The sequence below is a fragment of the Chaetodon trifascialis genome, chromosome 6 (genome assembly GCF_039877785.1).
Source record: "Chaetodon trifascialis isolate fChaTrf1 chromosome 6, fChaTrf1.hap1, whole genome shotgun sequence".
Classification (NCBI taxonomy): domain Eukaryota; kingdom Metazoa; phylum Chordata; class Actinopteri; order Chaetodontiformes; family Chaetodontidae; genus Chaetodon; species Chaetodon trifascialis.
This window is the reverse complement of record NC_092061.1, coordinates 18,176,296-18,198,375: the sequence shown is the minus strand read 5'-3', so window position 1 is coordinate 18,198,375 and position 22,080 is coordinate 18,176,296. Positions and strand designations below refer to the sequence as shown.

The 22,080-nt window shown below is 42.3% G+C and overlaps 1 protein-coding gene across 4 annotated transcripts in view; it reads left to right on the top strand.

Annotated features, from left to right (window-relative positions):
- nos1 (nitric oxide synthase 1 (neuronal)) overlaps positions 1-19,148 on the top strand; it is a 36,198-nt gene extending 17,050 nt beyond the window's left edge. For all 4 annotated transcript variants that reach the window (XM_070963738.1, XM_070963736.1, XM_070963739.1 and 1 more), the window contains 23 exons: positions 138-229; positions 2,493-2,634; positions 2,729-2,868; positions 3,740-3,914; positions 4,845-4,946; positions 5,152-5,346; positions 5,659-5,744; positions 6,337-6,481; positions 7,387-7,491; positions 7,576-7,634; positions 7,744-7,860; positions 9,019-9,193; positions 9,568-9,706; positions 10,484-10,562; positions 10,761-10,954; positions 12,717-12,886; positions 14,065-14,275; positions 15,361-15,448; positions 15,620-15,741; positions 15,921-16,069; positions 16,612-16,806; positions 17,657-17,775; positions 19,032-19,148. In XM_070963738.1, coding sequence (XP_070819839.1) covers positions 138-229; positions 2,493-2,634; positions 2,729-2,868; positions 3,740-3,914; positions 4,845-4,946; positions 5,152-5,346; positions 5,659-5,744; positions 6,337-6,481; positions 7,387-7,491; positions 7,576-7,634; positions 7,744-7,860; positions 9,019-9,193; positions 9,568-9,706; positions 10,484-10,562; positions 10,761-10,954; positions 12,717-12,886; positions 14,065-14,275; positions 15,361-15,448; positions 15,620-15,741; positions 15,921-16,069; positions 16,612-16,806; positions 17,657-17,775; positions 19,032-19,047 — 3,015 coding nt within the window. In that variant the 3' untranslated portion in view covers positions 19,048-19,148. The remainder of the gene's footprint in view (positions 1-137; positions 230-2,492; positions 2,635-2,728; positions 2,869-3,739; positions 3,915-4,844; positions 4,947-5,151; positions 5,347-5,658; positions 5,745-6,336; positions 6,482-7,386; positions 7,492-7,575; positions 7,635-7,743; positions 7,861-9,018; positions 9,194-9,567; positions 9,707-10,483; positions 10,563-10,760; positions 10,955-12,716; positions 12,887-14,064; positions 14,276-15,360; positions 15,449-15,619; positions 15,742-15,920; positions 16,070-16,611; positions 16,807-17,656; positions 17,776-19,031) is intronic.
- The last annotated feature ends 2,932 nt before the right edge of the window (positions 19,149-22,080 follow it).

Genomic DNA, 22,080 nt, shown 5'->3' with positions numbered 1-22,080 from the left:
TAAAAAATGATGATGATTTTACTTCAGCTCTCAGTGAACATCCTTCTTTCTTCTCTCTTGTTTGCAAAGTGGTGTTTCGCTGGGCTTACTATGCATAAACCTGGTGCTGAATGTTCATTTTTACATTTGCTTTCTAGGTTTTTGATGCTAGAGACTGCACAACAGCTCATGGAATGTACAACTACATCTGTAACCACATCAAGTATGCCACCAACAAAGGCAACCTGAGGTAAAACACACTGTCTCACACACACACACACACACACACACACACACACACACACACACACACACACACACACACACACACACTGCACAACTATTTACCCTAAGTCTCGTTTCTTTTTGTTCAACTCTCTTCATGTTCCTCCAACTACACTTGTCCATCTGTCGCTCCATGTATCTCATCACCCCTCTCCCTCTCTGGCTACCCTGACTTGACCCACTGTCCCATCTGTCAGTGTATGCTCTGTCTCTTAACACTGTCTCTGACACTATCTGCTGCCTGTCTCTCTGTCAGTGTCTCGGCACCTATCGTCACCCCGGTGAGGCGGCGGGCCTTGCTAACAAGCAGTCATTTTTTAGACCTGCGCAGCGCTCACTCACTTTTTCTGCCAAGTCCTAATCACATGTGACACCTCGTATTTACTTGTTGGATGATGGATAGCTTCTGACTCATTACTACACTTAGCCTGGCCTTCAGAAGGACAGCTCGGATACACATGTTGATAAGAGCCAGTACCACATCCTGGCTCCAGCTCTCCTAGTCTGGCTCACTTTAGCATAAATAAACACAAACAAATAAAGAAACATATAGTCCTATTGCAACATGCTTCAGTAGTTTTGGAATGCCTTTGCTTAGTCAAAATCAGCTGTCAATATTACAACACAGGCGATTCAGAGCGAATAGGTTGCTAATGACCTAAAAGATAGTGAATGTTACAAGTTGTTGAATAATATAATATCATTCTACAACTTTCTCATCAGGCACCTTATAAAAGGCAATAAGTTGTAACGAATGGCTTCATTGATTATTTACTAATCCTTTGCAGTTATATAGTGATACTAAGTCAGTCATTAGTGGTTACTGAGAACAAATGCTGGGGTTCTAGGTTGAGAAAAATCCTGCTTGCTGGTGTTTATTATTTCTGGTAATAATGCAGTTATAATTGCTTTTTAATCAGTGAGTCAGTGTGCCTTCGTTTCGCTTCTTCAAGTTGCAGTTTGCAGTCGTAACAGATTTTGGTCCAGATAAGTCATGGCCCTTGCCTGGTAATAAATGGTAAAATGCATTTTCCTTCTTTTAAAGTAGGTCACCACGTAAAATGTAAATAAAAACAGAATGCAGGCATTTGCAAATGAACTGCGTTTACTGACAACTTTTTTATGAAGTGTTCCTGATCCCATGTAGTAATCTCCTTTATACTGTACAATCATGTGTTCACAAAGTGTTGAACCTCGCTCCATCCTTGCATGTGAACAGCTGAGCCTTTGCAGGATGCCCCTTTCATACCCAACCATCATACTATGACCTGTTATGAACCTGTGGAATGATCCAAACAGGTGTTTTTGGAGCATTCTACAACTTTCCCAGTCTTTAGTTGCTCCTGTCACAACTTGTTTGAAACGTGTCACTGCACCAAATTCAGAATAAGCAGATATATACAAAAATTACAAAAGTTTCAACTGGGTATAGTTATATTTATATTGTACACAGCATCTGAGTTTTTTAGGAATCGGGCTCTTATAATCAATCAAAAATATTAGACTCTATGAATTAAAATGGTTCATATAACAATGTGATGACATTGTTTTATATATATCTGGAAATAATATTACATGAAGACTTATTGACTACAATATTTTTCACTTGTATATTGATGACCTAAACCATCACTTAATACATCATATGTTACCCACAAGAGGACAAATGAAAATGAAGTCTGAGCCTACAGAATATGACCATTTGCACAAGTTTCTGAAGCCAAGCTGAGAGAGCGTTTACTGCAGATGTAGACTGCTCGCACAAGTGGCCCAGATTCACACCAGCTGCTCTCCGCCCAGCGACTTACAACCGGCTTAGCAGCATTAACACTTTTGCCCGGTTGTGGCATTAAAACACGACTGGGATATAGAACAGACCAAAGGTAGCTAAGCCTTGGTCCCACTTCGAGCCCTTTGACATAACGTAATTAAAAATGCCTTTGGGCTCAGATCACATCCACAACTAAAACCATCTGTTAACAATCTTGTTGATTAATGTACTTAAATATTCATATTCACCATTTAATCCTTTGTCACACAGCCTCTTTCTTCATGAACATGAATGTGCAGACAACAACATGATCTTGATATTACTGTGGCACAGAGCAGGAATCTGATTATTTTACTCTAAATGTAAACAAATGATTACCACATAAATGCAAGTGTTGTATACACATCATTGACATTCTTTTTTGGTTATCTTTTTCGGTTTGTTTATTTTGTCCCAGGTCAGCCATCACCATATTTCCTCAGAGAACAGATGGCACGCATGACTTTCGAGTGTGGAACACTCAGCTGATTCGTTATGCAGGCTACAAACAGCCTGATGGACAGATCGTGGGAGACCCTGCTAATGTTGAGTTTACTGAGGTACACAAGACAAAGTGTATTTCTAAGTCAATGAGGTAAAGCTGGAAAAATTCACCTTGGCAGAAACACCCTATTCGTTGCTTTTGGTCACTAGATCTGCATGCAGTTGGGATGGAAAGCTCCAAAGGGCCGCTTTGATGTCCTGCCCCTCCTGCTGCAAGCCAACGGAAATGACCCCGAGCTGTTTGAGATTCCTGAAGACCTCATCCTGGAGGTGCCCATCACACACCCAAAGTGAGTTATGACTTCCCTCTTAAGCGTGCATAAAATACACAGAATGGAGCAAAACAAGAACAGAGGGGGCTGCACAAAAAGACATCCACCCACTCACACATCTCTTTACAACACTTCTTAAACAATGGGGTACTTTGACGCCAAGGAGTCTGATTGGGTTACCGTCACATTCCAACTGTGCTGAATATTCCCAGAAAGCACAGCTAGCCATATTTTATCTGTTGCTATGCCAGCTTTTGTGGTAACCATGGGGCTTGTTAGGAAGGTTGCCTGTTTTTATTGTTATGTTTTTACTTGGATGAAAACTTTTCTTACGTTAGCTACTGTGCAAAGCCATAATGCCTTTGAGATCTGCAGCATTAAGCCGCTGTATCTAAAAACCAATAATCAGTAAAGAATTGGGTATTACCTCCACTAGTTTTCGCATCACCAGACCCAGACACAGACAGAGCTGCCATGCTACAGAGAGCATTTCAGAATCCCTTGACACACTGATCTCGCTGCCAGACTCCCCCCGAAAAATTGGCATCTCTTGCTCCATACCCTGTATCTACTGGCCCTCAGCTCTGGCAACAACTTGGCACAGGCCTACGACCACCAACAGCGTCGCATCATCATTAAACAAGATTACACCCAGCTCTGCAAATAATACACTGAAAGCAATGTTATCAATCCCTGTTGAGGGTGCGAAGAGTGAGTGGTGGGATGGACAGTGAGGTCCAAAAGTGTTTTCTTTTTGTTAATGCTGCTTTTGGCTGCACTCCCTCTTAATGATCCGTGTCTCATGGATACATGTATGTGCTCAGCAAGACTGCCACAAATTATAACATCTGCAGTTCCCACCAGTCATTCTCCTGCTTGCACTGCGCAGGTACGAGTGGTTCAAGGACCTGGACCTGAAGTGGTACAGCCTCCCGGCAGTCTCCAACATGCTGCTGGAGGTCGGCGGCTTGGAGTTCACTGGCTGCCCCTTCAGCGGCTGGTACATGGGCACAGAGATTGGCGTGAGGGACTTCTGCGACAGTTCACGCTACAACATTCTGGAGGTAGTGCATTGTGCCAAAATACAGTTATGCTCCACTGGAGGAATCAGAGGCACAGATTGACTGAAGCCTTGTGCATGTGTTGTGTCAGCAAATGACCCAATCAGAATGCCCTTCTTCTACTGTAATTGTGTACAGTGAGGAGAAAGCTGATTAACAGCGCTTGAAAAGAATAAAGTCTCCTTGTGCTTTGTCAGAAACTCTCAATGTGAAATATACCATTTTCATTATAACGGTATGTGAAAATATGCATTTATTTATGCATCTGTTCATTGATTGATACAGTCGTATTCTGTATGTTTATGTTTTTGCCGGCGGAAATAGAATTGAGATCTGTTCTGCCTAAATCTCCAAATTATCTAAAAGGAAATACATACATATAAATAGGGCAATCAGACTACTATCTTTGCATGTATCCTATTCAGACAAGTAAAATCTCAGTTTAGACTAGAGTGGTGCAATTGTGAAGAGCACTTCAGGGCTTGTCAGTGCCAGCTTTGGTGGATTGGCCTTACAAGTGAAGTACAGACATTGCGCTTGCACTTGTTGATGAAGAGGGCTACTTGCTTGTGAACTGTTCTTTGGGTTTTGTTTGGGATTAATTATTTGGTGAATAACAATTTTTTCCAGGCCTGAGCTGAAACCGCTGAGCCACAAAAAACATGATGTCACATTAATGATTCATTCTCACCGATGTTGAAGAACATGCAGAAAATGTTCTTTTTTGAAAAATATGAGCTAGCACCCACTTGAGGCATGAAACATAGTTGAACATCACACTTGATTTTTGAAAGTTTCATAACAAGCGGAATATAAGCATAACAAACGTAAGAAACCTTGACCTCTCATTACTTTCCTCAGGCGTCATTTTGCTGTTCTACATGCAGTACATCACACAGCTTTTACGTTGAATTTTCTTTCCATATTACGTAGGAGGTTGCTAACAGGATGGCCTTAGACACCAGGAAGACTTCCTCTCTTTGGAAAGACCAGGCACTGGTGGAGATCAACGTCGCTGTTCTGTACAGCTTCCAGGTAGGTACAGGTCTGCTCATTAAAAGGAATACTTCAACAAAAACTGTTGTTTTGAACCAAGTTTCATTGCAAAAGTACCATCAACTTTCATAAAAACACCTTGTATCACCTCTGCAGTATAAAATACTTTTGAGTAAATGTTTGTTTCTTATGCAGTCTGTTATTTATGTTTATCACTCATGAGGTTTGTGTCTCCTATTTCCAGTCTTGCAAAGTGACCATAGTAGACCATCACTCAGCCACAGAGTCCTTCATGAAACACATGGAAAATGAGTACCGGGTGCGAGGCGGCTGTCCTGGAGACTGGGTGTGGATTGTCCCCCCCATGTCAGGAAGTATCACACCAGTTTTCCACCAAGAAATGCTCAACTACCGCCTCACCCCTTCCTATGAGTACCAGGTGAGGGAGGAGGGGAGGCAGTTAATGTGATAATGGTGTTGTGTTTTTGGCAGAGAGTATCACACACTTTACAAACTGGTTGGCTGTTAAGGTATATTAAGGAAGTCATTAAGGTAAATTAAAGTTGGAAATCATTACTTGGGCTACTAATAAAACAGCCACCTTAAAGGAAAGTGTGTGCAGAACATTGCAAATTGCATCTCCTTTATAACAAGTTGCTCCCAGAATAATATCACAGATGATATCTCAGTATCTTGGAACCTTAAACAAAGGCAACCTCTGAACTCTAATTTCTTTTCCCATATGCAAAAGCTTGATGCCTGGCATACCCACGTGTGGAAAGGAGTCAATGGGACGCCCACAAAGAAGAGAGCCATCGGATTCAAGAAGCTTGCCAAGTGAGTGTGCAGTCACGCAGAGATGTGAGAAGAAAACCATGCTTGGTTTTGTCAAATGAGTGATTTCCTTTCCTTCTCCTTCTCTTCCTTCCTCAGAATTGCAACCCTAAATGTCAAAGATAATATACTGTAGGATGTGTGTATGATAATCTAAGGCCAAGCAAGTAATCACTTTCCTGTCACAAGATAGACACATGGGAAGGAAGCTGCAGTACTAAGCAATGAAAATCATCCAATCAACCCCTCAGGGAGTAATCAAAGCTTTGTCAGTGTTTTGTTGGTGTATGCCTGCACTTGTTCACGCATATGTTCTGCTATTAATATAATTGCCTCAAGGACATGACAAGCTAGGTAATCACAATTGTCATCCATCCGATACCTTGACATTATGTGCACTGCCTGCTGAAGTGAAACACACTTGCCTCAGTAACAAATGTTCTATCAGATGTATCGACGTGTGGGAGTCGTCTGGTCATGGCAGCGGATTAAAGGTCGCAGACTGTATCACTGGTCCTTGATTGAATGATTCAATTCCTTGTCCTGCATTGTTCTGTGCATCTCAGTCTCACTGTCTCTCTCTTTGCCTCTGCAGGGCTGTGAAGTTTTCAGCCAAGCTCATGGGCCAGGCCATGGCCAAGAGGGTGAAGGCCACCATACTGTTTGCCACAGAGACGGGCAAATCACAAGAGTATGCCAAAACTCTCTGTGAAATCTTCAAGCACGCGTTTGATCCAAAGGTACATTTGCTCCTACCTTGCATCATCTTATCTGAAAGCTGAACTTACGTGTTATTGTATGGAGGGTTTAATTGAAAAAGGAGGAATTCAAAGAAATCATTCCTATATCCTCCCCTCCCTCCCGCTCCCTGGCTGACGAAGCCAAGCAGATGCCTGCTGAGTACAGGCGACGGGAGGATAGGAGAGGAAAGTGTGTCTTTTGTCACATTTTTTTCTTCTCTCATGCGTTAAAGTGCCGCTGGTTGGAGGCAAGATTTAACCAGTGAAGCGTTGAGCAGTGCAGTACTTTAAGACAAGATCCTCAAGCACCCCTGGCTGTGCAAATCTGTTGAGAAGATGAGAGAATGAGAGGGAAAAAATGCAAAACATGCTGCTCTCAATCATCTGCTGTGTGCTTTTCCTCCGGGTCATATCATATTTTCCCTTCCTGTTTTTCCAGTGTGATCAATCATTCAAGAAAAGATGCGTGTGTGCAAGTGTGCGGATGTGTGTGTCACTGAGAGTGGGTGTCTGTAGATGGATCACAGGGCAGACGCGAACGCCCGGGGCAGATCTGCGTTGTTGTTGGGCTAAAGCCTGTTTTCTCTTCACGCCTTTGGTTGTGTGTCTTTGTGTGTGTGTGTGTGTGTGTGTGTGTGTGTGTGTTCCGTGGCAGACATACACCATCATGTTGAGTGGTGTGCATCATGGACGCTCGCTGTGCGGCAGCAGCATATTATCATCTCGTTAGAGGCGAGGACAGAGTGGTCATTACAACCTCCTCCTCTGCCAGCGGCTGTGTGTTCAGCCTTAATTTACACGCTCGAGTCATCTGTTGTGTGGAGTGTGTGTCATGGAGAAGGCCACACCATGTGAGCGAAGGCTAAGATTCCCTCACACGATGCTCTTTTTTGTGACGTCTGCAGGTCACTTCAATGGATGACTATGATGTGGTGGACCTAGAGCACGAGACGCTGGTCTTAGTGGTGACCAGCACATTCGGTAACGGTGATCCACCTGAAAATGGAGAGGTATGCATGCAATATAACATCCCCATTTAACAAAGCACAGGACAGATGCACTGTTTACTAACAGTGCCTCTTTGGTTATTGTAGAAATTTGGAGCTGCCTTAATGGAGATGCACCACCCAACATCCAACACAGAAGACAGAAAGTGAGTTTAGTCCCTCAGCGTGCGTGTGTTTGTATCTGTCCCTGCCAGTTTCCGCCTTCTTCTTCCATGAGTTACACGTCTCATCTCTCCTCATTCGCCTCCTTTCCAGGAGCTACAAGGTCCGTTTCAACAGTGTGTCCTCCTACTCTGACACTCGCAAGTCCTCCAGCGATGAGCCAGAAGCCAGGATTAACTTCGAGAGCACTGGACCTCTTGCCAACGTCAGGTAAACAAAAACAAACCAGGTCAAAAAAAAAAGTCAGAAAACTAGACTAGAGGGGAACTGGGAGAGCGCAGACCTCCGTCAAGGCCAATAGTCCACTCTTCATTGAAATACAAATGTGCAGCCAGCAACTACTATGTATTAGCAGATATATTTCCAATTTTAAGATGTATGGCATTTAGTCCATCAGGGCAAATGCTGTATCTGGCGATGTTAACACCAGTGTAAAAGAATTTGTGTATGTGCCTGATTTGGATCTGCTGCAGAATTGAATGAGTTCTCCTTTAGCCCGTGCTGCACCCTTCTGCCAAGTGTCCTGAACATGTGCCCAGTAATTTTTCCATAATGCTGCTGACTAACAAACACACAAACCAAACTGAAAAACTGAGGCAATTATACTCAGCAGTCAAAAGAATAGTTCCCTAACAAGTGAACAATGACAGTAATTTGCAGGTTAAAGGATGTCTAGAGCTCAAGGTAAAAATGGCCATCTTGAAATTAGATGTATCATGGTCTTGGAAATGCTGCTGAAACAATGCTCATATGTAACCTCAGTGTCTAAAAAAAACATTCACTTTTCAATTCATTCCAGTTTGAAACAAGACTTTGAATCATTTTTAGTCTGCAAATCACAAAATCGAGTTTTACGACAAATCAAGTTTTACGACAGCCTCACCTTGAATTTGGTCAGTGAAGTAAATCTGCAGGTTTGCAATGAGGGTAAAAAGGAACTAAATGAAGTAAAGTAACAATTTACATTTTATGTAGTAAATTGCATTTGTGTCCCCACTCTCTTCTGTCTGGACTCCTCTGCTTGTAAAACCTTTTGGAGATGACAAGTCTTATTGCAGAGGACAGTTTGCTGACCTGTCAAAGGAGAGGAGACAGAAAATGTGGCTCAAACTTGACCTTGATGTGGGTTGACTGCTTCACAGCGAAGGGGTGGCTTGTACGCTCTCAGAGAAGTGATCTAGTTCATGTTTACATCTATCCAAAACCAGACAGCACAAGTGTCCGTAGCTACGTCAGCTGTTTTGGTTCTCTTCGAGAGGGAAGAAAGGGCAACTTTCAAACATCGGCTCGGTGGTGGTTGTGTTTTGCTTTTTTAATACTTCCTGCCTCTCTGTCTCTTCCTTCATATGTGTGTGTGTCTCTGTTTAGGTTCTCAGTGTTTGGCCTTGGCTCCAGGGCCTACCCACACTTCTGCGCCTTTGCCCACGCTGTGGACACGCTGTTTGAAGAGCTGGGGGGGGAGCGCATCCTACGCATGGGAGAAGGAGATGAGCTGTGTGGCCAGGAGGAGTCATTCAGAACCTGGGCCAAGAAGGTTTTTAAGGTCAGTTTCATGGGCGAAGACCCTTTGGTTCATTTTGTCCATCATTATGGTGTGGTGATCTTGGAACAGGTGCACCTTGCATGCTGTTTTTGGCTTCAGTCCATGATTGGCATGTTGGTTTTAATGCTAATATGATCCCCTATTTTCTTTTGCAACACGAATAAAATCAGAACGCCCGCTCACTAATTTAAAACAACCGTCAAGGCAGCATGTTGAAGGTGTTTGGCTGCACATAACCTTGAGCTGTTGAAGGCAGTCCTACTTAGAGTGCAAGAGATCATTTTCCAAATCCTTTGTTATTCCCGTGTAGGTGTGAGGGGAAGCTTTGAATAATGGCCATGTTCTCTCCTGTGAATCTGCCATTGCATGTCAAGGCTGCCTGTGACGTGTTCTGTGTTGGCGATGATGTGAACATTGAGAAGGCCAACGACTCCTTGATCAGCAACGACCGCAGCTGGAAAAAGAGCAAGTTCCGCCTGACGTACACAGCCGAGGCCCCGGCCCTCACGGAAGGTAGATAACAATCCTATGGGACGGGAGCGATGAACTGCTCTTGGTGTCTTGATATTTAAAGGGTAATAAGTGCTAACAAGCACCGCAGCACAAACTGACCATAATGTATCTGCACAGGGATGGTGATGTTAATGACCAAGACCAGCGGCTCATCCATTACGCCACCTGCAGCTGAGATTTCTGGCTCTGTTGTGGAATGAAAAATGATAATGCAATAGCATTTTAACACCTTTTTACCCTACAGGTCTTGAGTTCAGGTGTCCAAACTATTGGACCAGGTCTGAAATAGACCAGTGTCTCTGCTTTCTAATTTGCATGAATGAATTTTGCAAATTATAGCTAAATGAGATAAAGATTGTACTAATATTGCACACTGACGCCAGGCAGTATGTCCATCTAGCTACACATAGCTGAGACTATGCAATCTAATGCAGCATTTCTGCAACACCACCGACCTTCATGAAGGTTAAAATGTTGAAACTGTTTATGAGAAGTGTTGATTCAACTTGATCATTTTGGAGGCTGCAGGTTTTAGTGCTGTTGAGCTGTATTGTATTACAGATGGCTGTTTCTGTTATTTAGCCTTCCATCGCTGATATATAATGGGTGGTCAAAATAATAGAAACACCTATAAGAAATCAAATAAGCATGTTTTCCAAAATGTTGAACTTGATTTAAAACAGATTAAGTCTATAGATAAGCATATTGTTTTAGACCAGCCCCCAAATGAAATTAAAGTTGAATATGTGATTTAGTTTTGTTTCTGTCTGCCAACAGCTTTGTACAATATTCACAAGAAGAAGGTTTATGGAGCAAAGATGCTGGAATCTCAAAACTTACAAACTTCCAAATCCAAGTGAGTTTGTCCTGAAACATAAAAACACTTTCACAGCAAAGAAATGAGTTAAATGTTATTGTGCCTGTTTTGATAAACTTGTAAAATAATGTCTAATTGCTATAATGCAGTCTTCTGCTTCTCACTCCGTCATTTGGTTTGCTGTGGTGTGTGAACCACAGTTGTTCTCTAAATCTAAATCTCTGATCTCTTTTGCAGTCGTTCCACCATATTTGTGCGGCTCCACACAAACAACCATGACGGCTTGAGCTACCAGCCCGGAGACCATCTGGGCATCTTCCCTGGCAACCACGAGGACCTGGTGACAGCTCTCATAGATAAACTGGAGGATGCTCCACCTGTCAATCAAATTGTCAAAGTGGAGTTCCTGGAGGAGAGGAACACTGCCCTGGGTGGGTGATGCTATTAGCAACGTCACGCTACTTTACGAATACTGTGGGCGTGCAAATAGAAGGGTTGCGGTTGGAAATCTGGGCAGGATGTCAAAATCAAAACATGAATAAGAAACAGCCTCTCAGTCACACTTTAGCGAGGTGTCTATGCCCAGAAATCTTTCCGTGAAGCTGCATATTGGCAGACAGTTGTGGTGAAACTGAGTGACTTAAAGTTCCCATGCAGTCAAAATTGGTGTTTAAGTGTTTTCCTCACATCTTCCGCTATACGTCACCTATACGCAGCACTAAGAAGGCTGCTTCTGAAATGTCATAGGTTAGAGATCGCTAGTTACCCTGTTAAAACTTTAATAAGTAATGCAAGAATTTAATTACCTCAACAAAGTAAGGTAACTTGTTTGAGCTGAATGAAAGTTATTCTACATATAAGCTTTTTACTGCAACTAATGTATTCAGATGTAACCCCTTTGTAATCATCCACATTTTGATCAGTAACTGTAATTTGATTAAAGAAATGGTTACTGTAACTGATTACAATTTCTTTTAGTTACATTACATGTAACTAGTTACTCCCCAATGCTTCCAATATGCCAGTATGGTAGCCAGTTTGGCGGCACAGTGGGGCGACAGTGCTACCACCACTCACAGCTAGAATGTCCGGGTTCGATTCCCGTCTGGGGCGTGTCTTCCACCATGCCATCGAGCCTGCTGCTTATCTCGAGGAAAGGGGCCTTTCTGTGTGGAGTTTGCATGTTCTAGTCGTGTTCACCTGGGGTATCCTCAGTAAAAATACCCCCATTGAAAACATGCAAGAAGATCACCACCTGACCAATGGTGGTTAAAAGAACCGGGTCCCCGGGCGCCGCTGTCGGCTGGCAGCCCACCGCTCCTGGTCTGCCGCGGAGGAAGGACTCTCCAGGATGGGTCAAATGCAGAGAAATAATTTCACAAAGAAGCATGGCGTGTGCATGTAGTGTGCATTGTTGTGTATTAATAAAGCATGTCTCTTCTCTTCTTCTTCAGTATCTGGCTTAACAAAGTCATTTTTAGTTAGTAATGGTATTGTCATTTTCTAGAAAATTATAAAAAAAAATGTCAATGACTCATCCTGCACCCTGGGACGTATATTAATTTCAGTCCAATTAAACGCTTTCCGAATTTTTATGACACTCATGGATGTATAATGAGAAGGATGCCGTCGGTGCAGAGTGTGTTAAGGGGCCGAGCCTCATGCATTGCTGTACAAAAGCTTTATAAGCTTTTCACAGCTTTATAACTTTATATACTAATTTTGGTGGACTGGATCATATTTTCTGGTGAAAATATTTTCTGGTTTCGCCTCTGATGTCCTCTGGCTGCTCTGCCTCCACTCTACAAGCTTTACTTGTTGCTAATGCTGCTTTCAAATGGAACTTGTGAGTGTGTGGTTAGGACATGGGAAGGTAGGCACATGATAGTCCAATACCTAGTCTCATCTAATCTCTATTTCTCTATATCTGGCTTTACAGCAGTAAATGCTCCACTGCGTCACTAACTTTGTCTTTCTGCTGCACCTGGAAACGGGGTTGACAGAAGTTTGCCGGCTGGAAAAAAAAAAAAACAAAGCAAAGAGTTAAAGAGGCTAAGATTCTCCATAGAGCTGAGGAGAACAGCAGAGTTAGGCGATCTATGGGTTTATTACCACAAATGTTCCTTTTATGTCACTCATTTGATCCACTATTGATATGAATCTACGCAGCTTTAACCCTCTTCTTTTCTGCAGGTGTAATCAGTAACTGGACAAATGAGACTCGTATCCCTCCCTGCACCATCGACCAGGCCTTCCAGTACTTCCTGGACATCACCACCCCACCGAGTCCTGTGTTGCTGCAGCAGTTTGCAGCTCTGGCAACCAATGACAAACAGAAAAAGAAACTCGAGATCCTCAGTAAGGTAATTCACTGCTGCACCGAGTGCTTAGTTAGGTTCATAACCAGACACATGAGGGATTTGCGATGTATGTGCGTAGGCTATATCCAAAAATATGCTCTCTCTTTCTTCCATATCAGAGCCAAATGTATGCATGACATTTTTCACTTGAGCACTTTTGAAGGAGTGCTGTAAAAGCTCACCATGTGTTTAAGGCACAACAATAACTGACACATTCATCAAAATATGGGAGAGAGTTTTCTCTGTCTGAAAGCTGATTCGATGCACTTTGCACTGATGGAAATATGTACAGTAGGAGTGAGTTGGCGCCAATTTAAAGCCGTTGATCGTTCTAACCCAGAGCCATTCCCCCTTGCAGTGCCTCCCACAATTCACTCTCCATTTTTGTCAATGTGTGGAAAAGGCTGGCTGAGGCCAAGCAGTGACTCATCGAATACATCGAATCATTGTCACCAAAGCGAGAGGAAAAGATGGAAGGCTTCTGAATTCAGAAAAAGAAACAGTACAGTAGAATCAGCACTGCAGATCATTTTTATTTCCATATGTGCTAAACCTCAAACTCAATACCAAAGCAGGGCTTCTCAAGCATATCTCTTCTTTATGTAGATTCTCATTACAAGCATTGAGCTGTCATGTTTACTTTATTTTTGTATTACATTGAAAGAATGAATGCCTTTACAAATGTATCAGTAATATATTGAAGACATTAACAATATCAGTCTCTGGAAAGACCCACAACCCCATCTGTGCATCAAGGTTGACAAACCCAGGCCCAAAAGCGCTTCAGGCTCAGAATGGAGACCACACGGGGCTTCTTAATGGGCACTGTGTCGCTCATTAGCAGCTCGAGAACAAAGCAAAAGATGGGAACATATCAAAGTTTTTCTGCCTGGTGGTAGTGATCTAAATTCATCACATCCAAATGTCAGCGATGACACACAAACACAGTCAGGCAGTGAATGGTGAATGGCTCTGCTTGTGGCTGCCTCCTGCTCTCGGGTCAGAAATGTTTAAAGATGTAAAAGAAAAAAAAAAAAACGTCCTCTGTTATTTTCTGTTACTGTGGCAGTTATTTTGTTTTTTTTAATTGGAAAGGCAACAATTCAGCAACTTACCAAGGCAGAAATTTAATGTAATAATACATCCACCTGTGCTTTCATCACACATGGTCTTTATCCCAGGGCTTGCAGGAGTATGAGGAGTGGAAGTGGTACAACAATCCCACTCTGGTGGAGGTGCTGGAGGAGTTCCCCTCCATCCAGATGCCGTCCACTCTTCTGCTCACCCAGCTGCCCCTGCTGCAGCCTCGCTACTACTCTATCAGCTCATCTCCAGACCTGCACCCAGGAGAGATCCACCTCACCGTCGCTGTGGTCTCCTACCGTGCCAGAGGTAAGGACCGCCCGCTCGTTTGGGGCTCTTTTTCAGTTCAAGAGCGTTAGCTAACGTTTCTCCAAGGATGTCGAGGCTGTGTAGGTGTAGCTGTAGAGGCTATTGTGTTTTCTGCTGACTGGAAAGGATGGACTTTAATGCTCCCATCAGGCTTTTCTGAAATTCCTATCTTTTTATTTGCTGGCGTTTCACATGGTGATTTTCTTGAGATATCAGTAAAAATGCAAACTAAAGTCAATTATAGCCTGTGACTTCTAGTAGATTCTACTACTAGTAAAATGGGATTTCTAGTAAAATATATGCTAGTAAATGTGTTTAGCTGTAAGCTCTTGCTCAGAAGAGTACATACCCTGTATATATATTTTCCCTCAGTTCAGTTAATGTCATGGATAAAAGGCAGTGTGCTGTGGCTCTTTCAAGGTTGCTGCAAAGACTCGAAAAGTCAAATGACTCAGTCTCTCTGAAAACCCTCCGATGGCTCAAAGAAAATTGATTGCAAGTTATCTTGGAAAGCCAGTCTGCTTCATAGGGCAGCCAGGCCACGACTGTAATTACAAGAAACGTAGATTTAGAGACACCTCTGGAAGATTCTGTATCTGTAAACAGATTCTATTTAAAGATATGGATGCAAACACAAATGAGAGAGAACATTGCAGGTATACCAGTCTGTCTAACAGTATATGAAATACATGAGCTGTTCAGGTTTGGGTTTCAGAGTTAGCTTTAGTGCATTCTATATCAAAAGGCTTTTATATCCCTACCTTTGAAATTAGCAGCTACACTCACCCTGTGAAGTCGTTAGCAAACATGACCACACTCTATCACCACTATTTTCCCTCATGTGTAATGTGCACTTGTGCTAACATGATACTATGATTGTATAAGTTGTGGTTGAATGACTGTAATTTCCCTTTAGAGAGGGGGAGAGAGAGAGAGAGAGAGAGAGAGAGAGAGAGAAGAATGGCTTTAGCCTTGGAGAACGTGCAAGGGCATCTCTTTTCCTGTTAGTTTGTGCACTTACAGAGAGTGGGAGGTGGAGGGAAGACAAACAAGTAAAGTGCTTGCCTTGTAATCATCCCTTTCAGATGGAGAGGGACCCATCCACCACGGAGTGTGTTCTTCATGGCTCAACAGGATAGAGAAGGGGGAGATGGTGCCGTGTTTTGTCCGTAGGTAAATATCAGATGTAGAATGTCAGATGATTCAGTATTGTGGAAGAGATATTACACTCACAGGCATGAGTGTGATCTCAAGCTTCTCAAGTAACTCTCGGCAAGAAAGCAGAGAGAGGTTTTCCATTCTTTGCGCTAAGTTAAACCGTTCTGTCTGTTTGCGTCGTTTTAGTGCACCATCATTCCAACTTCCCAAAGACAACCAAGCACCTTGTATCCTGGTGGGCCCAGGAACAGGTATCGCCCCATTCAGAAGCTTCTGGCAGCAGAGACTATATGACCTTGAACACAAAGGTTGGTGAGATGTAATTAATAGCGCCTCATAGAGAGGCTTTGCAGTGGATTTTCACTGCTGGAGGCAGAAACTTCAGTTTGAATATGCAGGACAAGCTGATGGACTTTTTTCTTCCAGTTAAAATGCTGTCAGTTATTTTGATAGTACACACAACAGAAACTCTTCATGTCACCTGTAGGAATTGAGTCGTGCCCCATGATCCTGGTGTTTGGTTGTCGGCAGTCTGAGGTGGACCACATCTACAAGGAGGAGACCATCCAGGCCAAGAACAAAGAAGTGTTCAAGGAGCTCTACACGGCCTATTCCAGAGAGCCCGGCAAACCAAAGGTACAAGCGCTAAGCTGTCCATGACTGTGAAAGGGTCAGCTTGTCACAACTCTCTTTGGACTGATGTGTAGGTTTTAAATAAAATCACAGAGTAAAGAAATAGCTGTGTGAGAACCGCTCTGGTACACTCGCGCCAATTGGCATGAAACGTTTCCATTTGACAATTTTCTGCAGTTGTTCTTCAGGTAAGGTTTTTATCATTTGTTTATTTTTGTCATCCTTTAAGTACTCTTGTATGTCTGTCTTTGCTGTTATAAATTACCCTTATTTTGTTTATAGCAAAGATGTTCAATAAGTGAGTTTGAAAAGAATGAAATATACAGAATATAGTGTATGGAAAAATATGAATACAATTTTCCATGAGGTAGTCCCTGAACACAGCAGCAGTTTTTCAGCTTGCAATGTGCAAATTCCACCTCAGTTTAGTTTATTCCCATCTGTCAGTGGTCTCCTGACTCCTCTTTTCACATTGTTTCCTTTCCTACTTTTTTCACACTTGATGTCTTCATACGCACTCATCATTTCTCCTCTGCCTCTGTCAGAAATATGTACAGGATGCACTGCGCGAGCAGTTGTCAGAGACGGTGTACCAGTGCCTGAGGGAGGAGGGAGGACACATCTACGTGTGTGGGGATGTCACAATGGCCGGGGATGTTCTCAAAACTGTCCAGCAAATCATCAAGCAGCAGGGCAACATGAGCCTGGAGGATGCTGGCTTCTTCATCAGCAAGCTTCGGGTAAGAGAAGGGGGAACAGTGCAATTTGGTGCCACTGAGCAGTAGATGAAGTTCTACTGGGCAGTTTCTTCACATGAAAGTATGTAACTGACTGCTAAAGTATGGGCTGCTGAAAAACAGAAGGCATGTTGAGTCAATACTGCCTGAAATTAAAAGAACACCCCCACAACTCAGGGGTAAAAAGGCTGAAGACTAATAATGACATATGTCAGCAAGCCTACGATTAGCACATGTACCTGTGTAGAATACAAATGGACTGCAGAGGGGTTTTTTTTTCAGCACTGTTCAGTGAATCAGTAAAATTCAGTGACTGCAGGCATCTAAACACAGTCAATGTGCCTCCGTCTATCTGCAAATGTTACTCATAATGCAAAGTCTCACCACTCTATTGTGTAAGAGCAGATGAAGAAAAGCTAAAATACCCAAACCCAATAGAAGTATTACTGCAACTCTGCATGTATTACATACTTAACATTCATTATGTATAATCAAAACACATATTCCTGGATTAGTCAAAAGAACATGCCTGGAAATAAAAGCTCCAAAGACAGTAAAAATGTACAGATCTGCATACTTTCAACCCTCCGTCCTCCTGCTGTTTAACCTTCGACACAAGGCAATAGTCTGTATGCAGAGCTCAAACATTTCTAAATAACGTAAAGTAAGACCTCTGCTGTGAGCTAAGAAATAGCCTCTCGCAGAAGGCCATTGTGGCTTTTTCTAAGATCTGTCTATTATTTCTCTCATTTGTTTCTGTTTCTTTAAAATCAGCCCTGTCGTTCACTGTTAAACAATCCATCTCACATTTCATCCCTTCCTCTCTCAACTTTCACCATGCCACTGTATCCAGGATGAGAACCGCTACCACGAGGACATCTTTGGTGTCACCCTGCGCACCTACGAGGTCACCAACCGGCTGCGTTCAGAGTCCATTGCCTACATTGAGGAAAGCAAAAAGGACTCAGATGAGTAAGTGGTTTGTGTCTTTAATTTCCCGTGTTTCCTAATGGCAGATCTTTTTTACAAGCAGGCAAGATATGAGGAAAGGTCAAGAGGTCATTAAAAAGACAAGTTTATCCCATTGCCAATATTAATGTGCTTAGTAACTTTCATGGCAATATTCTTACCCCTGGGACACACTGCCTACCGCTGCCTGTGCATGACAGCTTCCCCACGTTACCGCTGTCTTTCTACATTGAGGTTAGCCTAGAACAGGGGTCTCAAACTAGTGGCCCAGAGACCAGATCCAACCCAACTTCATGGGGCCTTGTGCTAATTTGCTAAGCTGTGTAGGCAACCTGCTGACTCAGAATGATGTTTCATATTTCTGTTTTTAAAAAATAAATTAATATAAAGCACCTCATTCACCAAATGAAATTAAAAAATAGCTCAGATTCATTTCTTCCTTCCTCCATTCACACATAATTTTCTTCCCTTCTTCATTGTTAGTTTGTTTGTCTCTGACTGGATTTTAGGATGCACAGTAATGTCTATTGTGGACACACAACATAAAAGCAGGATCGCTCCTCTGGAACACCCCTGAACTGTGTGGGATGCTGAAGATCCATGTTGTGTTGTCTTACTTATTCATTGTCTTTTTGCAGGAGATCCTTTGTTGCCATTCAAATTTGCCAGCTGGTTAGCTCATATTTTATGTATTTAAAAAAAGCGTTTTGGCACAGCTCATTGAGATTTATCCAATCCAGTGAGATTACCAGAGCAGCCCTATATCCAAGAGTCGTTTGTATAAGTCTGATTCCAATCAGCAACCTGTAGTGGTTGGCGACGCCATTGTGTCATCGCCCCTCGTTTCACATGAAAACAGTGGGTAATCATGAGAACCTGTGGAGAAGGGCCTTTAGACTAACAGGATTAGAGCAAAAGCGAGTGGCTCTGTTCCATTTCTGTTTTTGTTTTTGTCGTTATTTGTGCATATTCAAGATGAGACACTTCATATACCCTTGCCATGAGAGCAAAACAAGGGCCCTACATAGCCACTATGGCTCATTACGCACCAACGTAATGCATCACAGACGATGGTTCCTGCGTGGATTGTCACTTGAATTTCACATTTGGCCATCAAAGCCCCTGCTCGCTGGATGAGTAATGACTGTAACATCTCTATTCCTATGTGTCTGTTGCTCTCGCTGTCTGTCTGTCTGTCTGTCTGTCTGTCTGTCTGTCTGTCTGTCTGTCTGTCTGTCTGTCTGTCTTGTCTCTCTCAGGGTTTTCTGCTCATAGGTCTATGAATCGGGGGCTTTCTGACGACAACCAGTATAGAGGACATGGCAACGCTGGTTAAAGAATACTGTGCCAATTTTTGTACTGTAAAAAAAAAAAAAAAAATGGGGGGGGGGTGTTTCTTTCTTTTTTATACCACTTAAATGTTTCTTTTGGGCTCTGCAACTTTGTCTGTAGCAAGTTGGAAATGTTCTGTTCTCCGAGAATCTGTTTTGCTTGTTGATGATACTTCCAAAAACTATAAATTGATCATTTTGATTCATAATGTGTGCACCTAGTGTAATGACCTGCCTCATTGTGAATGCATGACCAAGACAAGAATATACTCAAGAAATATAATATACTCTGTGTTATTGTTACAGTTAAAAGGCTTTTATTGAGGTTTTATATTTACATGGGAAAAAGGGTGGAAAGAAATCAAAGTAGTATGCGGTAGTATGAAGTATGAGAGAAGTCGGCATTATTTTTTGGGAAAGAATCAGCACTGGTCGAATCTGTTTGGACTGTTTTTATCAAAGGCGTCAGGAAAAGTTTGAAAGGGAGAGAGAAGTGGAAGCTGTAAAGGCATGCAGATAGAAAATGTTGGCGTGTTGACAGGTCGCCCTGAATTATGTAAACAGCGATTCTGTCACAGCCTCAACAAACATATTATCTCGCTCTTCACTGGCGGTCCATTAAAACGCATCAGCCTCTGTGCCAGCTGTCTTTTTAGCGGCCTGTCCACTCTCTCATAACATCATAATGTTGTGTGTCCTCGCTGGCCCAACCTACGCCACATATTAAAGTAAACAAATAATGGAAACTTGTATAAACTTCTTTGGGGCTCTCAGATTTTGACATATCTAAACGTTGATGTGTTGACTATAATGAAGGAAAACCAGTAATGTGTCAAGTCATTTAATCGTGGTGGAGGGAAATTGCGAATGATTATTCAGTGATTAAATCAGCGAGAGTTTGGTGACAATATCAGCACCGCTCTCATGTCTCTACAGGAAGTATGAGGCCACGTTTTCAATCTACTCATCTTTAGGCCTCCTCTGAGAAAGCAATCAGGCTTTTTCCTAAAAAAAAACTGTCAAACTATCCCTTTAAAAATGAAGCATATCTGTAACAAAACATTGTTAAGGAAGTCAACAGATCTGTTTTAGCAGATCATATCAGACAGCTGTCAGCTTGGCACCAACTGTCACCCATTGAGCTTTTAAATTGAGCATTTATCAGCATCATGACTCCTCTGCCTCTTGCCTTACATTAACGCTCTGCCTCTGCCTACATGCAACACATTCATCCTTTCTTTTCTCTCTCTGCATGATATTGTGCAACCCTGCAGCTCACACGCCACCCCTTCACTGTGACCTGACACCTGCTCAGTAGCATCAGCATGCATGTGTATGTCTCTGTGTGTGTCTGTGCGTGTGGGTGTGGGTGCGTGCGTGCCATACAGATCATCATAACTGCGTGCATCTCTATGCGAATGGGTGTAAAACATGCATGTGCTCAGGTGTGTGTTTTCACATGATTATTCTGCTTGTTGTCCCTTACCTCGTCAAACTGGTCAGATTTAAAAATAAGCATGAATTTGTTGCTCTGTGAGTCACACAAGCCTGCAAATTTAATCTTACAGATGGTGTTTTGGTAACAGGAAACTGCCCACATGGCTTTTAGTTTTGATCTCAGCAGTTCAGTTCTATTGTTTTAAGTTCCAGTGAAGTTTTCATTCAGGGACGAGAGGCAATCACGCTGCCGCTGTGGTCATTTGCTGCTTTCCAATGAGTCAGGGTTGTAATTTGAATATATTTGTGCAGGGGCGACATTGTTTATTGATCACCCACTCTGCAGTAACCTGTGGCTTTTCGTGTCAGCTTGAGTCTTGTTTGTTCCCTTTCTTTGTCTTTGATTCAAGTTAAAGATAGCTGTCAGCATGATTAATGGATTTCTATGTGTTTTTCAAATGTCCCTAACAGCTGCTGAGAATATATTTGGTTTTAGGTTTTTTGGGGCTTTTTTTCTGAGTCGACTATTTTTACTGCTGGGTGAAAATGGGTGAGTCCCATAGTCCCCACTGTTGTTCATTCTGGATGAATGTCTCCTCTGTATAATTTGTTTGAACAGATTTCGTTGAATTGGAATGAGAGCCGTCAAGAAAATGTCTGTGATGTAAAATGTGCAGCAGGAAAACAATTGATACAAGATATAGCTTCTATATATAGCTTCTATATATATATATGTATTTTTATATACATATATATATATTGAAAGACAAAGTATAAAATATAAAGAGTATCACTTCAATCTTTTCTAAGAATGTATTTTGATTATGTAAATGAGCACTATGATTCTGCTAGATCTCAAATCAACAAAAAAAAGGCATATTCTATGGTGTCTCTCATATCATTTAGGTATGGGGATAAAACAGCAGCACTAAATAAATGCATGGTGATCTTCTGTCTCCTGTTCATATTAAAAAAGCTCTCTCTATTTACCAGCACTGTGTCAGTCAGTGAGACTGGATTGTGAAGTTATCCGGCCTTTCTCACAGGGCTTTGGATGGTAAAAATATTCTTGAGGGGTTTCTCTTTCTGTGTTTGCATATCGCTGCTGCTATCAACAACTCTGATCCAATCAGCCTCTGCTATAATGACCTTTGTTGTGTAATTGATTGAGGATATTCCATTTTAATGCATCAACTGCAAGGACTTTGCATTTACTTACAAATAAAGAGAAACATTTACAGAATATGTCAACACATACGCTTGGTTTGTGTTTCTTGTTTATATAGGAAACAATCCAGACTGGAAAGGTTTATTCCTGCAGTAGGGCTTGTTTAAGGTTGAAGCATTTCATTCTGAAGGTCAGATTTAGATGTTGATACAGAGTTTTTGCCCTGAAAAACAGAGTTGCAGCAATCAAGTCATTTGCTTCCCGTCCTCCTCCTGCCCGTTTAAGTGCTGGTCGTCATGGCTCAGAGAGCTGGCACTCAGAAAACAGAGATCCCTCACAGTGCCATGGCAACTTGTCAACAAAGCAAGCCAT